This window comes from Notolepis coatsorum (assembly GCF_963971535.1).
Source record: "Notolepis coatsorum genome assembly, chromosome: 8".
NCBI classification, from domain to species: domain Eukaryota; kingdom Metazoa; phylum Chordata; class Actinopteri; order Aulopiformes; family Paralepididae; genus Notolepis; species Notolepis coatsorum.
The window spans coordinates 75,000,808-75,019,444 of NC_140172.1; the positions used below are offsets into that span (position 1 = coordinate 75,000,808).

Here is an 18,637-nt window from a genome sequence, read left to right on the forward strand (position 1 = left end):
AACAAAGGCTGATTACATGATATAATAGTAATAATAATAATAGGCTACACATTTTATGCCTAATTAAAATAGCATGCAACGTGAGAAAATGCTAAAACTACCAACCCTCTGGAATATTGCTCAGTTGTTGCATGAATAGAACAAAGGCTGACCACATAATATAATAATAATAGGCAATATTTTTTATGTCTAATCAAAATAATATGCTATGTGAGAAAACGCAAAAACGACCAAGCCACTACGAAGCCAGTTGCTTCATCTAACTATCAGTTGTTACATGAATAGAACAAAGGCTGATCACATGATATAATAATAATATTAATAGGCTACAAGGTTCCTCTCCTATTGGCTGTCCCGTTACCAACAAGGTCTGCCCTACATTTTCAGAAGCGTAGAGAAAGCTTGTCTTAACTAATCATTGTGAGTTATGCATGTCAATTTGATAATATCTTTCATTGCGTGCATGCGCCCGCCGCCTTCTATCCGCTCTGCATCTATTCTATCCACGCTACGTCTCCATTTATCCGACTCTAGAACACAGCATTCTGTCTGAATGCACACATTACCCCATCTTTTTGTCAATATTCCAATGTACAGTTTTGCTTGTAAAGTTGCACAGTGTCCCCCACCCATCCCTCCTACCCAACGTACCCAACCCCCCCACCCCACCCACCCAACCACCTCCAATGTACAGTCCCCCCACCCCCCACCCAAACCCCCCCCACCCAACCTACCCAACCTCCTCCAATGTACAGTTTCTATGTCAAATGTATATACTCTCTTTTCTAGACTCTTTTTGTATCACAAACAGTACTGTATAATTTGCAAATCTGGTATGTCATAATTGTATAGATAGCAGTACTGTCTATCTGTATGTCGTGTATGTCATATATGTTATGATGAATTGAAAATGGGGGACCCTGATGTAAACAAGACGAAAGTCTTTCTCTGGTCTGCATCCCCTTAACAATTGTATGTATTGCGCTGTACCCATTCTGCAATCTGTTAATCAAGTTTTCAATCAATCAATCAATCAATCAATCAATCTTGCTAGGTACAGTGTGGACAACCCAAAGCCGATTGAAAAAAAAAAATAAAAATCATATTGCGGTATAATGCCACAAAGTCTGTGTGAAAAGGGCTACTGTTTGACGAACAATGTTACTGACCCTTAGCTGCCAGAGTTGTACCCTTCCTGCTGACTTGTACAGAGCTTGTAATTAGCTATGGATGAAAGTGTCAGCTAAATGACTAAATGTATATGTAGACTCAAACGTCAAAGTGTTGCTGTCACACAGAGCTGCTCTAAAGTCAAATGTAGACTCAAACGTCAAAGTGCTGCAGAATCCATGCTTCACAGAAGGTGTCGTCGGCCCCGGTGCAGGGTTAGGGTTCGTCTATATAGGTACCGGTGCAGGGTTAGGGTTCGCCTAGGCCCCGGTGCAGGGTTAGGGTTCACCTAGGTCCCGGTGCAGGGTTAGGGTTAGGGTTCGCCTAGGTACCGGTGCAGGGCAAGGAGCCTACAGCGAACCTTATACTCAAAGCAGGGCTGATGCTTCACCAAGGGTAGAGCCACTAGCGCCGAAGGCCACGACAAGGTCTACATGCAGCTGGCCAAAAATGTTTTTTTCCCCCTTGCGAACCGTGACATCATCAGTGAGTGTGTCATATTCTATAGCTGAGACAAGAGGGAGAAGGAAGGAGATGAAGGCAGCGACTGACAACAATGTCAACAATGTTCACGTCAATGGGAAATAATTATTTGCAGTGATTTGCCGAGGAAACAAAATGCTTGGTGGCGATTTGGGCGACTGTTGTGTTTACTTCCACCTGCCTTGTACATCGAGCCCTGAGCAACACCTCCACGGAGGCTGGTGGAACTTTGGTTCTGCTTAAACTGGTGTGAACATGTGCTGGTTTGCCAGGAAGCACCAATGTTCTGAGACTCTGTGTCTGTCTGAAAGCGGTAACAGTGTGGACCTGCCTTTAGTGTAGCTGAATGTCCAGAGCCCAGAGGGGTCAGCTGAAAAAACAAAGCTGTACTCTTGGTTTGTAAACCGTGCTCTTGGATTTGCGTGGGCATGAATAATCCCAGGGCATGGTTTACACATCTGAGAGAACAGTGTTTATAAATTGCGTGCCACACATTTCTAAACAGAGAGTACAGAGCACATGGCGGGTCCCAGGGGCGCTTTGGGTCTTCCAAAGCTGGTCATATTAGCCAAACAATCATAGTCTAAAGACTTTCTTCAACAAGTAAAATGAATATAGGCTAGTAATAAACTATAAACAAAAAAGGAAAAAGTTATTAAGAAAAGTATCCAGGTCCTTCTAGATCCGAACCAACCGCTGTCGGTCACCAAGCCCATCCCCGATGTAATGTAAACTGCCAGATATTAGCCCAGGGCTACATCTGGTATTCTAATAAACTTATGGACTGCTCACTCCCTCTCTCTCCTTTCTGTCTCTTCTCTGTTTATTTCTTTCTCTGCAGTGAGAATGGAAGAGATAGTATAGAAAGGGAGAGAGTGAGAGTAAAATAAAGAGAGACCGAGATAGATAGAGATTAGAGAGACAGAGAAAGAAACTGTGTGAGAGAGAGATACACAGAGAGAGAGAGAGAGAGAGAGAGAGAGAGAGAGAGAGAGAGAGAGAGAGAGAGAGAGAGAGAGAGAGAGAGAGAGAGAGAGAGAGAGAGGGAGAGAGAGAGAGAGAGAGAGAGAGAGAGAGAGAGAGAGAGAGAGAGAGAGAGAGAGAGAGGGACAGAGAGGGGATCACTTAGCGGTGTGAAGGGGGCGGGGGGTGGAGGGATCGCGTGGCTGCTGTTAGATCGCTCGAGCTCCGCTCACAACACATCACATCACGCGCAGTGAGTCTTTGCCTCGCGCCCTCCCGCCAGAAGAAACCATGGATGATATTCAGCTTGGACTCTTTCAATTTCTGATTCTTTTACTGCAAACCTGCCGCTGCGATGGACTTTATATCACCAGCAACACAGGCAAGAGGCTGTAAATAACCAGTAACAGTTCAGCTATAGTTTCTCAGGTCAATGTCATTTAGGAAACGTCCAATGTTAAGTTCATTGGCACCGGCTCCTTTTTACGTTATTTATCGGTAATATGGTTCAAAATGTCCTAAAGTAAAGTACAGAACTACAGACCACCAGTATGGACTAACTCACTGGCCGTTCTTATATTATAACTAACTGACTGACTTTTGTCATGTTCTAACAAACTAACCGACCCACCGTTCTTATGTTCTAACTTACTGACTAACCGTTCTTAGATTCTAAATAACTCTAGATGTTCAACTGTCTGGTAGTGGTACTTCTTTCTGAAGTATCATGGTGGTGATTAGGGCTGCAACTAAGACAATTTTGATAGTTGATTAATATATCGATAATATAGACTATTAATCGGATAAAAAAAAAAAAAAAACGACATTTGATGCAAAAACGTTATTCCTCATCTTGTACATTTACATTTAGTAATTTAGCTCACGCTTTTATCTAAAGCGAATAACAAAGTCTGTACGACAAGTCATCATAAGTTCAAGTTTCAAGTTTCTTTATTAGTTGTCATACAGAAGTACAGAATACTTTTATATAAAATGCTTCTTTCTGTTTTGCTCCAGAGATTGTGCTAGATAAAAATAGATAAGTATAAAATAAGTATAGTAAGTATAAAATAGAAGTCAAGTACGTAGACAAAAGTGTTCAGTATATACATATATACAATGTACAATGCAGAGTAGAAGTAACTGAGTTACAATAAAATATACTATACAGTACAAAGCAGAAATGGGATGAGGTACAATTTAGATACAATTTACAGTAAGGTGTAATGAGGTATGGGTTGTAGTCAGGCATGCGTTCCTGATATCAACTGGGGTTGCACGCACCTAATGGCGCCACGTGCACAGGCGCTCCCGGCGCGTGCGCGCGCTCCCGTGCATGTGCATAAATGTCCCCTCGCTTGAGCACAGACTACAGACAGTGCCTAATTGCTTCTACGAATGGAATGTAACACATATCATTCACAACAAGTTAGGTGTGAATGTATCTGAGAACGTATTTAACACACCTGACGACCGGCGCTATTGATATGCAAAGTAGCCCAGGTGGGTACTTATAGCGAGTTGGCGAGTGCATTGGTTCAAATCTTACCCTGCACGGAGTGCAACCCCGTCCCAAGAGCAACGCATGCCTGGTTGTAGTGCAAATTCTTTACCAATAAATATAAAGTGTGTTTAGGTGTTCTAAAGTTGGTAAAGTGGGTGCTGCAGTGAGTTGTTTGTTTAAAGTGAGTGTGTGCGTGTGGATGTGTGTGCTGTGAGTGCATTTGATGGTTGTTACATAGTGTTATTGTCATTTAGCATTCTGATGGCCTGAGGATAGAAGCTTCTTCTGAGTCTTTCTGTGCTTGCCATGAGACTCCGGTATCGCTTGCCTGACCGCAGCAGTTCATAAGGGCACAACTCTATCAGCTATAGGTAACAATGTTCATCAAAGTCTTGTACAATTCTCTTTCAAACGACTTGCAAGTTGAAAACAAAAACAAAAAGTAAATGTATACTATACATCAAGATAGCAATCATTTTTTATTTTTTATTTGAAACAAAACAAAAATTTGAAAGGAGCTGAACGGTTTAAATAATAATAAAGAAAAACATAACATAGGTCACTGAGGTGCAGCATAACATAGACCCAACTCATTACTAATGATATAGGTTTCCCATCAGGCTGCTCTAATACATTTTATTGAAGTAACACAGCTTTTATTGCTAGTTAAAAGCCTGTGATTTTACTTCCATTTGTCAGGCTATTTACTTTTGTTTGAGTAAATGTTATTTTTGGCCATAAGAGATTAGGCGGAAGGGCTAGCCTTTGTTGAGGTGATTAAAAGATAAGATAGCCCAACCCTGAGCTGATAAGACCCAAGTATTATCAAACAGCGGCTAAAAGGAAAGTAGTCAACAATCTACTTGTTTCATTTTAAGGGGACTGTTTTGGAATTTGACTCCAGTGTTTGTGTCTCCTACGGTCTACCTACACAAAGCCTGTAGTACCATACTTAAGTGTTTGTCTACTGAAGGTCTACCTACACAAAGCTTGAGAAAAATACACAGTGTAAACAAAGGTGTAGATGAGGATCTGTATGCCTGATCGGTTAAGATAAATATAGGCAATAAAAACCATGCTTCACTTTAAGATTTTGAGACATGGTGGGTCTAGAATTATTTTCACAAAACACTATAGAAGCTGAACAACACTAACAGAAAAAGAGAAAGAACATATTGATTGATTGAACATTTTATTAACAGATTGCAGAATGGGTACAATACAGTACGGCTCAATACACACAATTGTTAAGGAGATGCAGACCAGAGAAAGACTTTCGTCTTGTTTACATCAGGGTCCCCCATTTTCAATTCATCATGACATTTATGACATACACGACATACAGATACAGTACTGTTACATCCAGACATGTATGACATACAAGATGATATACAAATATACAGTACTGTAAAATAAAAGACAATATATACACGAGACATACATAAAATAAAATATATACATTCGAGGGGGCTGAAACTGTACATTGGGTGGGTGGGTTGGGGGGGGTTTGGACATTTACCGGGGCCAGTTTCGAATTGCAGCCTCCCGTAGGTGCTCTTTGAGAGCGGTTTTGAAGGAGGGTAGGGATTCACATTATTTTACGGCTGTGGGTACTGGGTAGGGTGTTCCACATTGTTGTGGCATAATTGCAAAACGTGTTTAGTCCCTTGTGGACGAAAGGGCCTACCTGGAAGAGGTAGAGAACCTGTCACAGTGGTGTCAGGAGAACTGCCTCTCCCTGAACGTCAGCAAAACAAAAGAGATGATTGTGGACTTCAGGAGGTCGGGGGTCAAGGACTACAGCCCCCTCAGCATCGACGGGGCACCAGTTGAGAGAGTGAACAGTTTCAAGTACCTCGGAGCCCACATATCCGAGGACTTGACATGGACCACACACATTGACAGTGTTGTGAAGAAGGCACGACAACGCCTCTACTTCCTCAGGCGCCTAAGGAAGTTCCAAGTCAGTCAGAAGATCCTTAGGAACTTCTACTCATGTACAATAGAGAGCATCCTGACCGGCAACATCACCTCCTGGTTTGGGAATAGCACTGCACAAGACCGTAGCAGACTACAAAGAGTGACACGTTCAGCCGAACGCACAATTAGAGGGGGGCTTCCCACCCTCCAGAACATTTACAACAAGCGGTGCAAGGGGAAGGCTAAGAGAATTATTAAGGACTCGAGCCACCCGAACAACTGCCTCTTTGAACTGCTGCCGTCAGGCAAGCGTTACCGGAGTCTTATGGCGAGCACAGAAAGACTCAGAAGGAGCTTCTATCCCCAGGCCATCAGGCTGCTAAACGAACAATAATCGCTAAACGAACAATAATCACTATGCAACAACCATCAAATGCACACAGCACACACACCCACACGCACACACACACTCACTCAAACAAACAACACACTGCAGCACCCACTCTCCACACTTTAGATCACACAAACACACTTACACTTTATATTTATTGATAAAGGATTTGCACTACAACTCGTACACCTACTGTGAATTGTACCTAAACTGCACCTCGTCCATTTATGCCTTGCACTATATAGTATTGTATATTAGTACACTGCACAGTATTGTATATTGTATGGTAACTACGTCTACGAACATTGTACATATGTCTAAACTGAACACTGTGACCTCTTTTTTTTTTTTCTTCTAATTTTTACTATGTTTTTATTTCATACTTATCTTGTCATGCACAGTCTCTGGAGCGCAACAGTAAGAAGCATTTTGTACAAAAGTATTCTGTACTTCTGTATGACAACTATTAAAGAAACTTGAAACTTGTTTGAGCCGAATCTGGGTTGAACATGATTTGTGGAACTCCCTCTGTTGTTGTGGTCGTGAAATTCACTGACCTTTGGGAAGTATTTCGACATGGGTACCTTAGTGGTGTAGTGTATCTTGTAGACCAGTACTCTGTCGTCTACTCTAAGCCATCCTAGGTTGTCAAAGTGGCCAGGGGTGAGGTGGGTTTTAGGAGTAAGGTCAAGCAGTAGTCTGACCAGTTTGTTTTGAGATGTTTGTAGTCTTGTTTTTAGGGCCTTTGAGGTGCTTTGGTACCATGAGGTGCAAGCATAGTCATAGTACCCTTGACTGAGTGCTCCTGTTAGAGTCTTCAAGGTATTCTTGTTTACCAGAGAGGAGATCCAGTGCAAGAATCTATCGTTGGAAAATTTAAATAAAATGGAGAGAGAGAGAGAGTGGAGTTCACGCTGGTGGAAGTTGTGTAAAGGAAATATTTTCCTGTCTTGAACTTGAGGCTGATAAACTTTCCCCACCAAGACTTTTCCATACATCTGTCTGTTAGCGTGCAAGCAGCTCTCTGCTACTGGAGAATGTGGAGGATTCACACTTCTGGATCACGTTTCCTCATTGGGAAAGTGCGTATGTGTATGTGTGTGTGTGTGTGTGTCTGTGTGTGTGTGTGTGTGTGTGTATGTGTGTGTTTCTGTGAGGTACTCAGAGTCTGAGCTACTCCTGTAGCTTTGAGCAAATTCATTTAAGTCATAATTCACATCAAGAGCATGGCACACACGCACGCACGCGCGCGCACACACACACACACACACACACACACACACACACACACACACACACACACACACACACACACACACACACACACACACACACACACACACACACACACACACAGAAAAGTAAGGGGAAACTTCACTCCCTTCCAGTTATCAAAACACACAATAACATCCAACATCAGAGAGAGACAGAGAGAGACAGAGGGACAGACAGACAGACAGACAGACAGACAGACAGACAGACAGATAGACAGACAGACAGACAGACAGACAGACATACATACATACATACACACAGAGAGAGAGAGAGATAGACAGAGAGGGAGATGACTACAATGGAAATATGTGTGACTTTTTGTGCTCTTTGATCATTGTAGGGTGTATGTTTTGCTGTAACATGTATTTTAATAAGTTATGCTTTAAGTCTATACTGTTAAAACTAATGGTCTAAGTCTATACTGTTAAAACGAATGGTCTAAGGGCTAGATCCACAAAGAATGGATTGCACCTGCGCGGTGATTGATTGAATGAAAATTGTATTAACAGATTGCAGAATGGGTACAATACAGTACGGCTCAATACACACAATTGTTAAGGGGATGCAGACCAGAGAAAGACTTTCGTCTTGTTTACACCAGGTTCCCCCATTTTCAATTCATAATGAATTGTAAGTAAGGGTGCAACTTGTACCGTGCAATCCATTCTTTGTGGATCTAGCCCTAAGTCTTTCTATATTCACTCCCTTATTTCTGTCGTTCTCTTTCCCTCCTCTCAGATTCTCTCCATCAGGTGTTGTCCGAGTTTGGGGTGGTTCACCCATTGAGTACGGATGCAGACGGTCGTTTCCTGTCTCACTCTGTCTCCGCCCCTCACCTGCACAGCCTGCTGAGACGGCCCCGCCCCCGGAGACAGGTTCCAGACACGCCCATCTCCTACACAGACACGCCCACAACTTATAGAGACTGGCCCCGCCCCCGGAGACAGGTTCCAGACACAGCCACACTACACACAGACACGCCCATCTCCTACACAGACACGCCCACAACTTATAGAGACTGGTCCACGATACATACAAATCTGCCCATTGCACATACTGAAAAGACCGTAACATATATAGACACGCCCACGCTACAGGAAAACACACCCACACCGCGTACAGGAAGAAGACCCGCAGAGGAGGTGATGGAGGAGGAGGAGGCCAGCAGGAGCAGAGGAGAAGGAGAAGACAGCAGGCGTCACATGGCGACCCTGTATTACAACGTGACAGTGTTCGGACGAGAGCTCCACCTGCGGCTACGCCTCAACTCCCGCCTGGTGGCGCCTGGGGCGACCATCGAGTGGCACCACGAGTCCGGGCAGAAGGTGTCCGAGCCGCTGGGAGGAGACGACTGCTTCTACACGGGAGAGGTCACCAACGTAGAAGACACCTCTGTCGCTATTAGCAACTGTGACGGCCTGGTACGTTTGATTTATTTTCATTCAATTCGATTTTTATCATTTGGCTGATTTAGTTTAAATGGGACCTATTGTGAAAATTAAGAATAGGCATACAATAAGTACAATAGTACAATAGTACAATAAGTACAATAAGAAGGCATGTGAACCCCCCCGGAACAGTCAGTCCCCCAAACCCACACATCAATCCCTACCACATCCCCATCCAAGACACCCCCCCCCCCCCGATAAAGCACGCATGACCGAAGGAAAACACAAACAGCCCGCGCGCCACTCACACCGCCATGCACGGCGATGGGAATGCCACCCCTGCAGGCCGCTCCATCTCCCCCGGCCCCGGTGCCCTCACCACCATGAGGAAATATAAATATAATATAAAAGTGGCTTGCAGGCACAGAAATATCCCTTTGAGAACAGGACTTAAACAGAGGGGTATAGAGGCTGTTGCTAGAATGAATATTCTGAATGATTTCTTTTTCAGCAAAAAACTTCAAAGACATGTTTAGGGGACCTCAAAGACCTATATATTAACTTGTTGAAAAGGACTCAAATATTTCCCCTTTAAAGCAAAGACACTCAACTGGCCTGCAAGGACATTTATTACGCTAGATTTATGGGCTGCTATGCTTGCATGTTTTTTTGTGCAGAGCTATCTTTTCTATCTCTCTCTCTCTCTTTCCCTCCATCTCCTTCTCTCTTGCTCACCGCCCATATTCAGTGCAGAAGTGACTGTCTCTCTGTGCCTCTCATATGTCTGTCTGTCTGTCTGTCTGTCTGTCTGTCTGTCTGTCTGTCTGTCTGTCTGTCTGTCTGTCTGTCTGTCTGTCTGTCTGTCTGTCTGTCTGTCTGTCTGTCTGTCTGTCTGTCTGTCTGTCTGTCTGTCTGTCTGTCTATCTATCTATCTATCTATCTATCTATCTATCTATCTATCTATCCATCCATCCATCCATCCATCCATCCATCCATCCATCCATCCATCCATCCATCCATCTCTATCTATCTATCTATCTATCTATCTATCTATCTATCTATCTATCTATCTATCTATCTATCTATCTATCTATATCTATCTATCTATCTATCTATCTATTGTGTGTGTGTGTGTGTGTCTGTCTGTCTGTCTGTCTGTCTGTCTGTCTGTCTGTCTGTCTGTCTGTCTGTCTGTCTGTCTGTCTGACTGTCTGTCTAGCTATCTCTATCTCTATCTATTTATCTATCTATCCATCCATCCATCCATCCATCCATCCATCCATCCATCCATCCATCCATCCATCCATCCATCCATCCATCCGTCCATCCATCCATCCGTCCGTCCGTCCGTCCGTCCGTCTGTCTATCCATATTGATCATGTCCTCCACAGGCAGGAGTGATCAGAGCCGGGCAGGAGGAGTATTTCATTGAGCCCCTGGATAGAGGAGGAAGAGGAGCAGAGGAGGAGGGAGGAAGGGGAGGCGGGCGACAGCACATAATTTACCGGTCCTCTGCTGTCATCAAGAAACATCAACCTGTCAATCAATCAACCGACTACCATCCCCACGGTCAGAACATCTCTCTCTCTCTCCCTCTCTCTCCCTCCCTCCCTCCCTCTCTCTCTCTCTCTCTCTCTCTCTCTCTCTCTCTCTCTCTCTCTCTCTCTCTCTCTCTCTCTCTCTCTCTCTCTCTCTCTCTCTCTGTCTCTCTCTCTCTCTATATATATATATATATACACACAGTATTTTCCATAGATATATGAAACTTCCTTACTTCCACTGCCTTACTTGCACTGCCACTCAGCCAACTTTTTGACGGAGAGGGGAGAACCTGATTCAGATTCAGATACAAAAGCAAGTCATGTTGCAAAACATATCTAGTGTCATGTGGGCGCAAAGATGTTTAATGTCTAGTTAAAATAATATGCAACGTGAGAAAACGCTAAAACTACCAACCCGCGGGAATATTGCTTAGTCTACTTAGTCTGTCTCATTTGTCGCGTGACAATAATAATAGTCTACATGTTTAACTCATTCAGAGCCACGCCCCTTTGACCATATTAGGGCTAGCGTGCCAGTAAGGAAGTCAATGGGAGGTCGGGGAAATTTGCGAACGCCTAAACTATATCTTAAATTATGGCTATGGGTCTAAAACACCCCTCGCTTATCAATGACTTGCTTGCAGTCAACATGTACGAAACGGATTTCCGTTTTATACCGTTTTGAATATCAAGTTCAAGTTCTTCAAGTTCTATGAGTATATATGAGTATAGTTTTGGAGATTTTGGACAATTCCAGAGAAATTCCGCGATAATAGCCCTTTACACAAAACACGTTGTAATTTTTCGGCTGATTTATGAATCGTTTTCAAATAAACACTAGATTATCAATAGTATATGTGTACTTATGCACGCTAGAGAAGTGGGCTGAAAAATCGATTATCCATGCCGTGGATAAGGCTAACGTTACGCACACACACACACAAACACACACACACACGTCACACACACACACACACACACACACACACACACACACACACACACACACACACACACACACACACACACACACACACACACACACACACACACACACACACACACACACACACACACACACACACACACACACACGCGCGCGCGCTGCCATGGCGGAGAAAAAAACATCTGATTACCCCAAGACTGGTAAAATAGAGTCCTTACCTCACATCAGATGTTCTGCAAAAATATTAATCCAATTCCTGATCGCCATTCCAAATATTTATCGTGTTTATTGATCCAACGTTATAGTCCAAAACACATTATCGACGCTGCTCTGAGTGTCCTCAGTCAATGTGGTAACACGATACTGCATGCCCGAGAAGTGAAACCTGGACCGGACTTATTTTTTTGATGCACAGTCCCACCCAATCCAATCCAATGATGTGCAATACCATCCGGGAGACGATAGGCGGCGGTATTTGCCCTTTTCGAGGTCAGACCCATTCCCAATGATAACGTCAGGCTGGATGGATAAAAAAATGTATGGATATTGCTAATAAAAGAAATAACGATTAAAACCCGAGTTTTCGGGTTTTCTCTGGTCTTGGCACTCAACGCATGGAGAGTTAACCCGACTGTCATCGTGGTTGGCACTGAATGGGTTAATGTCTAATTAAAATAATATGCAATGTGAGAAGATTTCAGAACGCACTGCCTCTATTCTATTCCATAAGAGAATCCCTAATGCAGCGAAGTCTGTGTGACATGACAGCTAATCCAGTGGGGGGGGGGGGTTAGGGGAGTGGTTGCATGAGAGCTATTGTTCACGCCTAGTACCTGACTGCCAAGGTGTTCTGTATCGTATCGCTCTCGCTCGGCATCGCTCTCTGCACTATCTCGCATACGTGCATGCGCACTGAATAAAGACCACAATGTACCTTTAATCCCAATATTTGTCTGACCACACCCCTATCAGCTTACCCATATAAGCAGGGGTGGGGCCACCCACTCTCCTCCTTCCCAAGCTTTCGCCACAAGGCGAGGTCAAAGGCTGCAGCGGCGTCGGATGCCGAGCGTCGCTATACTAACAGAACTTGGTTATAGTCATAACCCAACGTTCTGTATCATATCGCTCTCGCTCGGCATCGCTCTCTGCACAAGGGAGGCCGAGCGAGAGCCAACGGCCGACAAATACACCCCGCTGACAGCCCCCCACAAACCATCAGAACAGGGAGGGCCGAGCCCCCCCGACCCACCCTAATGGCGGGCACCCCCCCTATTAGGGGCTTCACGGGAGGGCGACGGACCCGACCGTGCGAAGAGGCACTCAAGCAACTCAACGCACAGGGTGAGCAGACCGTGGCTTGACCCCACGACTACACACACGCACAACCCGCATGCCACCCGGGAACGAACGGAGGAACAACCTCGTTACTGCCCCCAGAATCACGGGGTCAAGGGCAAACCCAACCCCGTGGCAAGGCCGTAGCAGCGGAGCACGAAGGAAGACCCAGACCCACCAAAAGGACTGGACTCCCTAGAATGGGGGCCCGGAGAAGTCCATGATGCCAGCATCAAGACCCCACCAGGTGGGCACGTAGTGCCCCGCCCCCCACATCGCCAGCGTATTCGGACAAAGGCCCCTCAGTTACTGCACCTGGTATTCCCAGGCGGAATCCCATCCAAGTACTAACCAGGCCAGAACCTGCTTAGCTTCCGAGATCGGACGAGATCGGGCGTGTTCAGGTTGGTATGGCCGTAAGCCGAGCGGGCCCCGTCCCCCCAATAGTACACCGCCTGGCACACTGACCCTGCAGAACAGGCAGTCAGCATGGCCGTAAGCACACAAAAAAGGTTAACTAACGGAAGCAGGCAGCGCACCGGGGAAAAACCAGGCAACAGGCTGTTAACCCTAGCCTGGAGACTGCGGACGAGACAGGCGCCAGAGGGGACAGCTGAACACAGCCGCCCCGGCGGAAGGAGCGTAAGCTGGCGGTGTTGCATGACCAAGCCTCCATTTAAAAACCCCCACCCAGAGGGGTCGAGGCAGAGAAGGCTGACACGATTGGCAGACGTCATGAACGTGCAGGGGCACCCTCAAACGGTGAACCCGGGAGTTGACACTGCTCCAACACACCAGGGAATCAACCACCTCGGTGTTACCCAATGCGGTGGTTGTTCCTATAACCCCTCAAGAAAAAACTCCAAAACACACCTGCGGGTATACACCGGCTATACCGCAGTACAAGTGTTTCAGTTTCCAAAAAGGGTTAACCCAGGCCTACGGGTCGCAAACATCACTTCGGACCGGGCCTGGCGGTACGGGAAGCACAGGGTCACCAGAGGAGGTCAAAAAACCACCTCCACAGGCCCCTCTTCGCCATGCGTGAGAGAGGAGCGAAAAATAATGGAGAACCAGCCCCTAAGCACACCGTACCTGGTATTCCCCGGCGGTCTCCCAACCAAGTACTAACCAGGACCAACCTGTGTAGCGGCCGAGATCCGACGAGATCGAGCGCGTACAGAATGGCATGGCTGTAAGCCATGACGACAGTGCTGAGTAAAAACATACCCAACCAGGGTCTCCATAGCGCTTAACCCTGTGACACCCAGACCGACCTGGCATTTTTCCCCCTGAAAAAAGCCCAAGTCCCTCAGGGTACCAGAACAGCAGATCTGCATCCCCGGCGGACAACGGGTTCAACTGATCTGGACCAGCGTGACCAGAACCAGTCCCGTGCCCTAACCACGCCGACATGCCTACTCCAGGAGAAGGGCAGATATGCGTGTTGATCTTAACATGAAAAGAAGGCGCCACCCAGACGTTCGGACGAACCGCGCCTGGTGGCCCACCCCAAGGGCGTGAGACCCCACCACATATGTTCAGATCCATCCCGTCATCATCCCCCAGACATGAACGAGAATCCGTCGACAACCCACCCAGGTCATGGGATGTGGTCGTCGGAAGAGGAAAAACCCCCATCTCAGTTGCTTTATAAAAACGCCGTTTCAACCACAAGCAACCAAGGCGTGCCAGTCAATCGCCTGTTTACAGCGAGCTAGCACTATACGTGCGTCGGGACACACCCCCATCAATGAACAGGCTAATTAGACCTGTCATTGAATCCCCAAGGCGCCCAGGGGAACGACAAGAGGGGTGTGACACTCCCTAACTCCAACACTTCTGGAATAGAAAGAAGGAAGCATCAACAGTATGTATCCCAGTCTACACAGCCGGGGTAAAAAATGTTCACATTTTTACATCCCACCACCCTCCCATAGGAAAGAGACGGGGATCCCCAGAGAGACTTCCCACGCGAGCTGTACAGATTGAAAAGAATATATTGCACCTTGAGCCATGTAAAAAACTGGTTTTAGGGCCCCCGGGGAAGAGGCACTGAACCCATACACACTCAATAAACGAATTGAATCGAATATACATACAATAGAAAAGGACCCTTCTAGAGGGTCCACTCACTTTGACAATCTGAGGAGGAAGGCTCTGTACTCTGATGGAGGCTTCCTCACATGGAAGAAGGAGTCCGAACTCACAGAAGGCCTGAATAGGCGCTTGGTGAGGAGGAGCCCTGACCACCCCCCCTGAAAACAGATCCATCACATGGACCTGAACAGCACACGGAAGTCCTACCAACAGAGACGCGCACGGTGACGTACTCTATGGCGGGGGAATTCCTGCGGTGCACACGCCCAATATACCAGGCCGTGGGACCAGGAACTCCCTCCCCCCCCCCCGTAACGTGCCGAACCGCCACGTGACGGGAACCCTGAAGGACAGGGGGTGTACCCCTGACCGACAGAACAATGGGGAGAGGAAAGGTTACCAGTTCACCCCTTTACGACCCCACACCCATGATACGATGTAACGACAAAAAGAGAATATGACACAGTCACAGTCAGCTCTATGAAGCGTTTCACAGCTCCACACAGCGCATGAGCTAACCTGCTATCTGATTTTTACTAAGGAAAAACACAGAATAGAGAGGGCTCTAAGAACCCCGGTCCAACATACACATGTGCTTCTGTGGCCAGTACAACCCAGTTGTAGGTCACATGACACACACAACCCATCATCACCTACAAAAAATGGCAAAAACACTCAACAGAGGAACGCCGTTTTTTTCACAATGAGAGAATACATCATTCTTGATTAGTATCGACCACAGGCCTTGCTAAGCACACATGACAGCAACCAAACCAATTTCCCATTAGGAAATAAGTTTCTCCAGCAGATTTAGCACAACCTCAGCAATCAAGCTAAGAGTTACATCGTATCCCTACCACACAAAAGACACAATTAATGCACAACATGTCTGATAGGAGGATGAAAAAGTCCCCAGGGAACCGGGGGGGAAAACACAATCCTCCTATTTTACCCTCAATACGGCCAGTTAAAACAGGAAAACCTGTTAATGTGTGAACACACTGTTCATTGTCATTACAGTCTGAGAAAGAACATTCTTTTACTCACTTGTCACCAAGCATAGCTTCATAGGTTAGTTACCTTAGTTGTGAGTACACGGTACATATAAACACCATGATGTTTCTCACACAACAACCAGATCATTCCCCGATTTGCACGGAGAAGCTAACTGCCAGTGACAAAAACAGCTCACACATAACCCGCAACGTATCCTAAATGCATTGTAGCAACACACGTTTTGGGAAAAAACACCGTTATTCACAATACATTTAGCAAAGTAAAACCAGAAGACGTGTTATGAGGTCTGGTCAACCCCGTTCCTACCCGGAACGCAGATCAGCGAAGTGCAGTCACAGACACCGTAGAAACACAGCCGCTCCTGTGTTGTCCGAACTGGGCAGCGTCACCGCCCCAACCCGCACTACAGTCCCCTGTTGATGCAACCTTGCCGTCCTGGCTCAGGGCAGGGTCGACGAAACATCCCCTGTCAAGGATGACGTCGTGGTCAAGAGTGTAAAACATGTTAAAATCAAAGCACGTTCAACAGAATAGCATCACGACGCACGCGATCAGAAGCGAGCTCACGGCGGCGCGCGAGAAGCTAAGCTACCCCGCGCCAGCCATGGCCATAGCAGCAAGCTAACGTTACCTAGCGACCACGACATGCTAGCCCCGCAGCTAACAGCTGACTGGCTAATAGTAGGCCCTAAGCAGGCCATGCAGCGATCCAGCAGGCTAACGCAGCAGTTAACAGCTGACTGGCTAACCGTAAGCTATGAACATGTAAACAATGACATAACACTCACCCAGACAGGCCGCCGTTCTGAACCTCTCCTCACTTTTTAAGAGAAAAGAGAAAACAAGATGTCAACACCGCTTCACAACGGTGACTTTACCACATCCGACGGAATCAGCACAGTACCAACTGGCCTGTGTAGCTGACTTTGAACATGAATCTGCCGCTATCGCACATTACATGCACATATCCCCTCGTGAAGGAATACTCTCATTTGGATATGAAAGATGGGGCCTTAACACGGTGACAGAGAGAATCCACTCGTCCAGAACACACAGGGATCACCAGTGTCAATGGTCGCGGCCCACTAGTTAAAACTATAATGGTCTTCAGACCAAGGCCTTCTGTCGCCTAGGTGGCTAAACAAAGGACCCTAGCCTGGGGCCGGTTTCCATAAACTTTGTCAAGTAGCCCCCATAGCACTAACAGACAAGTGGAGCCCGCCAGCAAACACTACTCACCCAACCTGGAACGCACCGCTTCTCACAACAGCGGCATGTCCGACAGTTCAGCTGTGGCCTGACAGGTTTCACCCCAACAACACAGCAAGGAACTGCAGTTGAGAAGCATGCAGCGGCGTGCTCCCAATACGAAAACCGGTGGAGGGTTTTTAGAATGATCATCATCTTCCAGACACTCCAGTACGAAGACAATATCGCCGTATTTTCTCGAAAATAGTGAGAGAGAAAATAAAGATATGATGTCAACGTATCCTTGTTTCCCAAAGCTGCTCCTAAACCTTTCTTCCATCATGGTGTCAAGTGTGGGGATCTACCGAGGCACTTCTTCCTTGTGGTGAAAGCGAGAAGGAGGAGAGTGGGTGGCCCCACCCCTGCTTATATGGGTAAGCTGATAGGGGTGTGGTCAGACAAATATTGGGATTAAAGGTACATTGTGGTCTTTATTCAGTGCGCGTGCACGTATGCGAGATAGTGCAGAGAGCGATGCCGAGCGTCGCTATACTAACAGAACTTGGTTATAGTCATAACCCAACGTTAAAAATACAGCAAAACATTTTAATAGTCTTTCTCTGCTCTGAGACTAGAGGTTTAACTAACCTGTTAACGTTTCATCAACCTCAAGTCTGTCTCAACTAGGAACACCAGAAGTGCGGCAAGGGGGGACTGTACAACCCCTTTAAAAAAAAGTGTATTTGGATAGGCCGTCTTTTCATATAGAGCATCCCACCAATGGAACTCAATACCTCAAACAATTAGAGTGTCCACATCATAGCATTCATTCAAGTGCAGGGTTAGGGGATGGCTCATTGAAAACCAGCATTGTCAACACTAAGGTGTCTGTGTGTGTACTGTATGTGTGTGTGTGGATATGGTGCGTTTGTCTATGTCTGGGTCTTTTAATGTCATGATGTGCTCTGTATATCGACATCGGTAAATATCGGTATCGGCCAGAACAGCAATATATCGGTTATCGGTATCGGCCACAATTTTCACATTGGTGCATCACTAATTGCATGGCATATGAAACATATAGAAATGTAGAGGCCTAGATATATTAAAACACATTTGTGTCGACTTTAAGCGGGCAAGCTTAAAAAAAACTAAAACGTAATTTGCCACTTAAAAAATCTAAAGTAACAAGATGCCTACATAGAGCATAAATAGCCGGTCTCACACTGACTCACATGGTCCCGATTTATTTGTTCTTGTTGAGGAAAATCTGCATATCGACATGGTCGGGTGTCAGACATGAGCGCATGCAGCCTGGTCACAATGAGTCCAAAAACACTAGCTCGGATGGTACCGATGTCGTGGGCATACAGAGGTAGGCCTACTGGCATGCCAGCTTTGCCAGCCTTTCCA

At 46.1% G+C, this 18,637-nt stretch overlaps 1 protein-coding gene across 1 annotated transcript in view; it reads left to right on the forward strand.

Annotated features, from left to right (window-relative positions):
• Window positions 1–2,877: 2,877 nt before the first annotated feature.
• Window positions 2,878–18,637, forward strand: part of LOC311233490 (A disintegrin and metalloproteinase with thrombospondin motifs 2-like) — a 414,816-nt gene continuing 399,056 nt past the window's right edge. Inside the window, exons 1-3 of the mRNA XM_084320457.1 lie at window positions 2,878–2,998; window positions 8,445–9,127; window positions 10,486–10,663. Of these exons, the coding sequence (XP_084176583.1) occupies window positions 2,908–2,998; window positions 8,445–9,127; window positions 10,486–10,663 (952 nt within the window). The 5' untranslated portion in view covers window positions 2,878–2,907. The remainder of the gene's footprint in view (window positions 2,999–8,444; window positions 9,128–10,485; window positions 10,664–18,637) is intronic.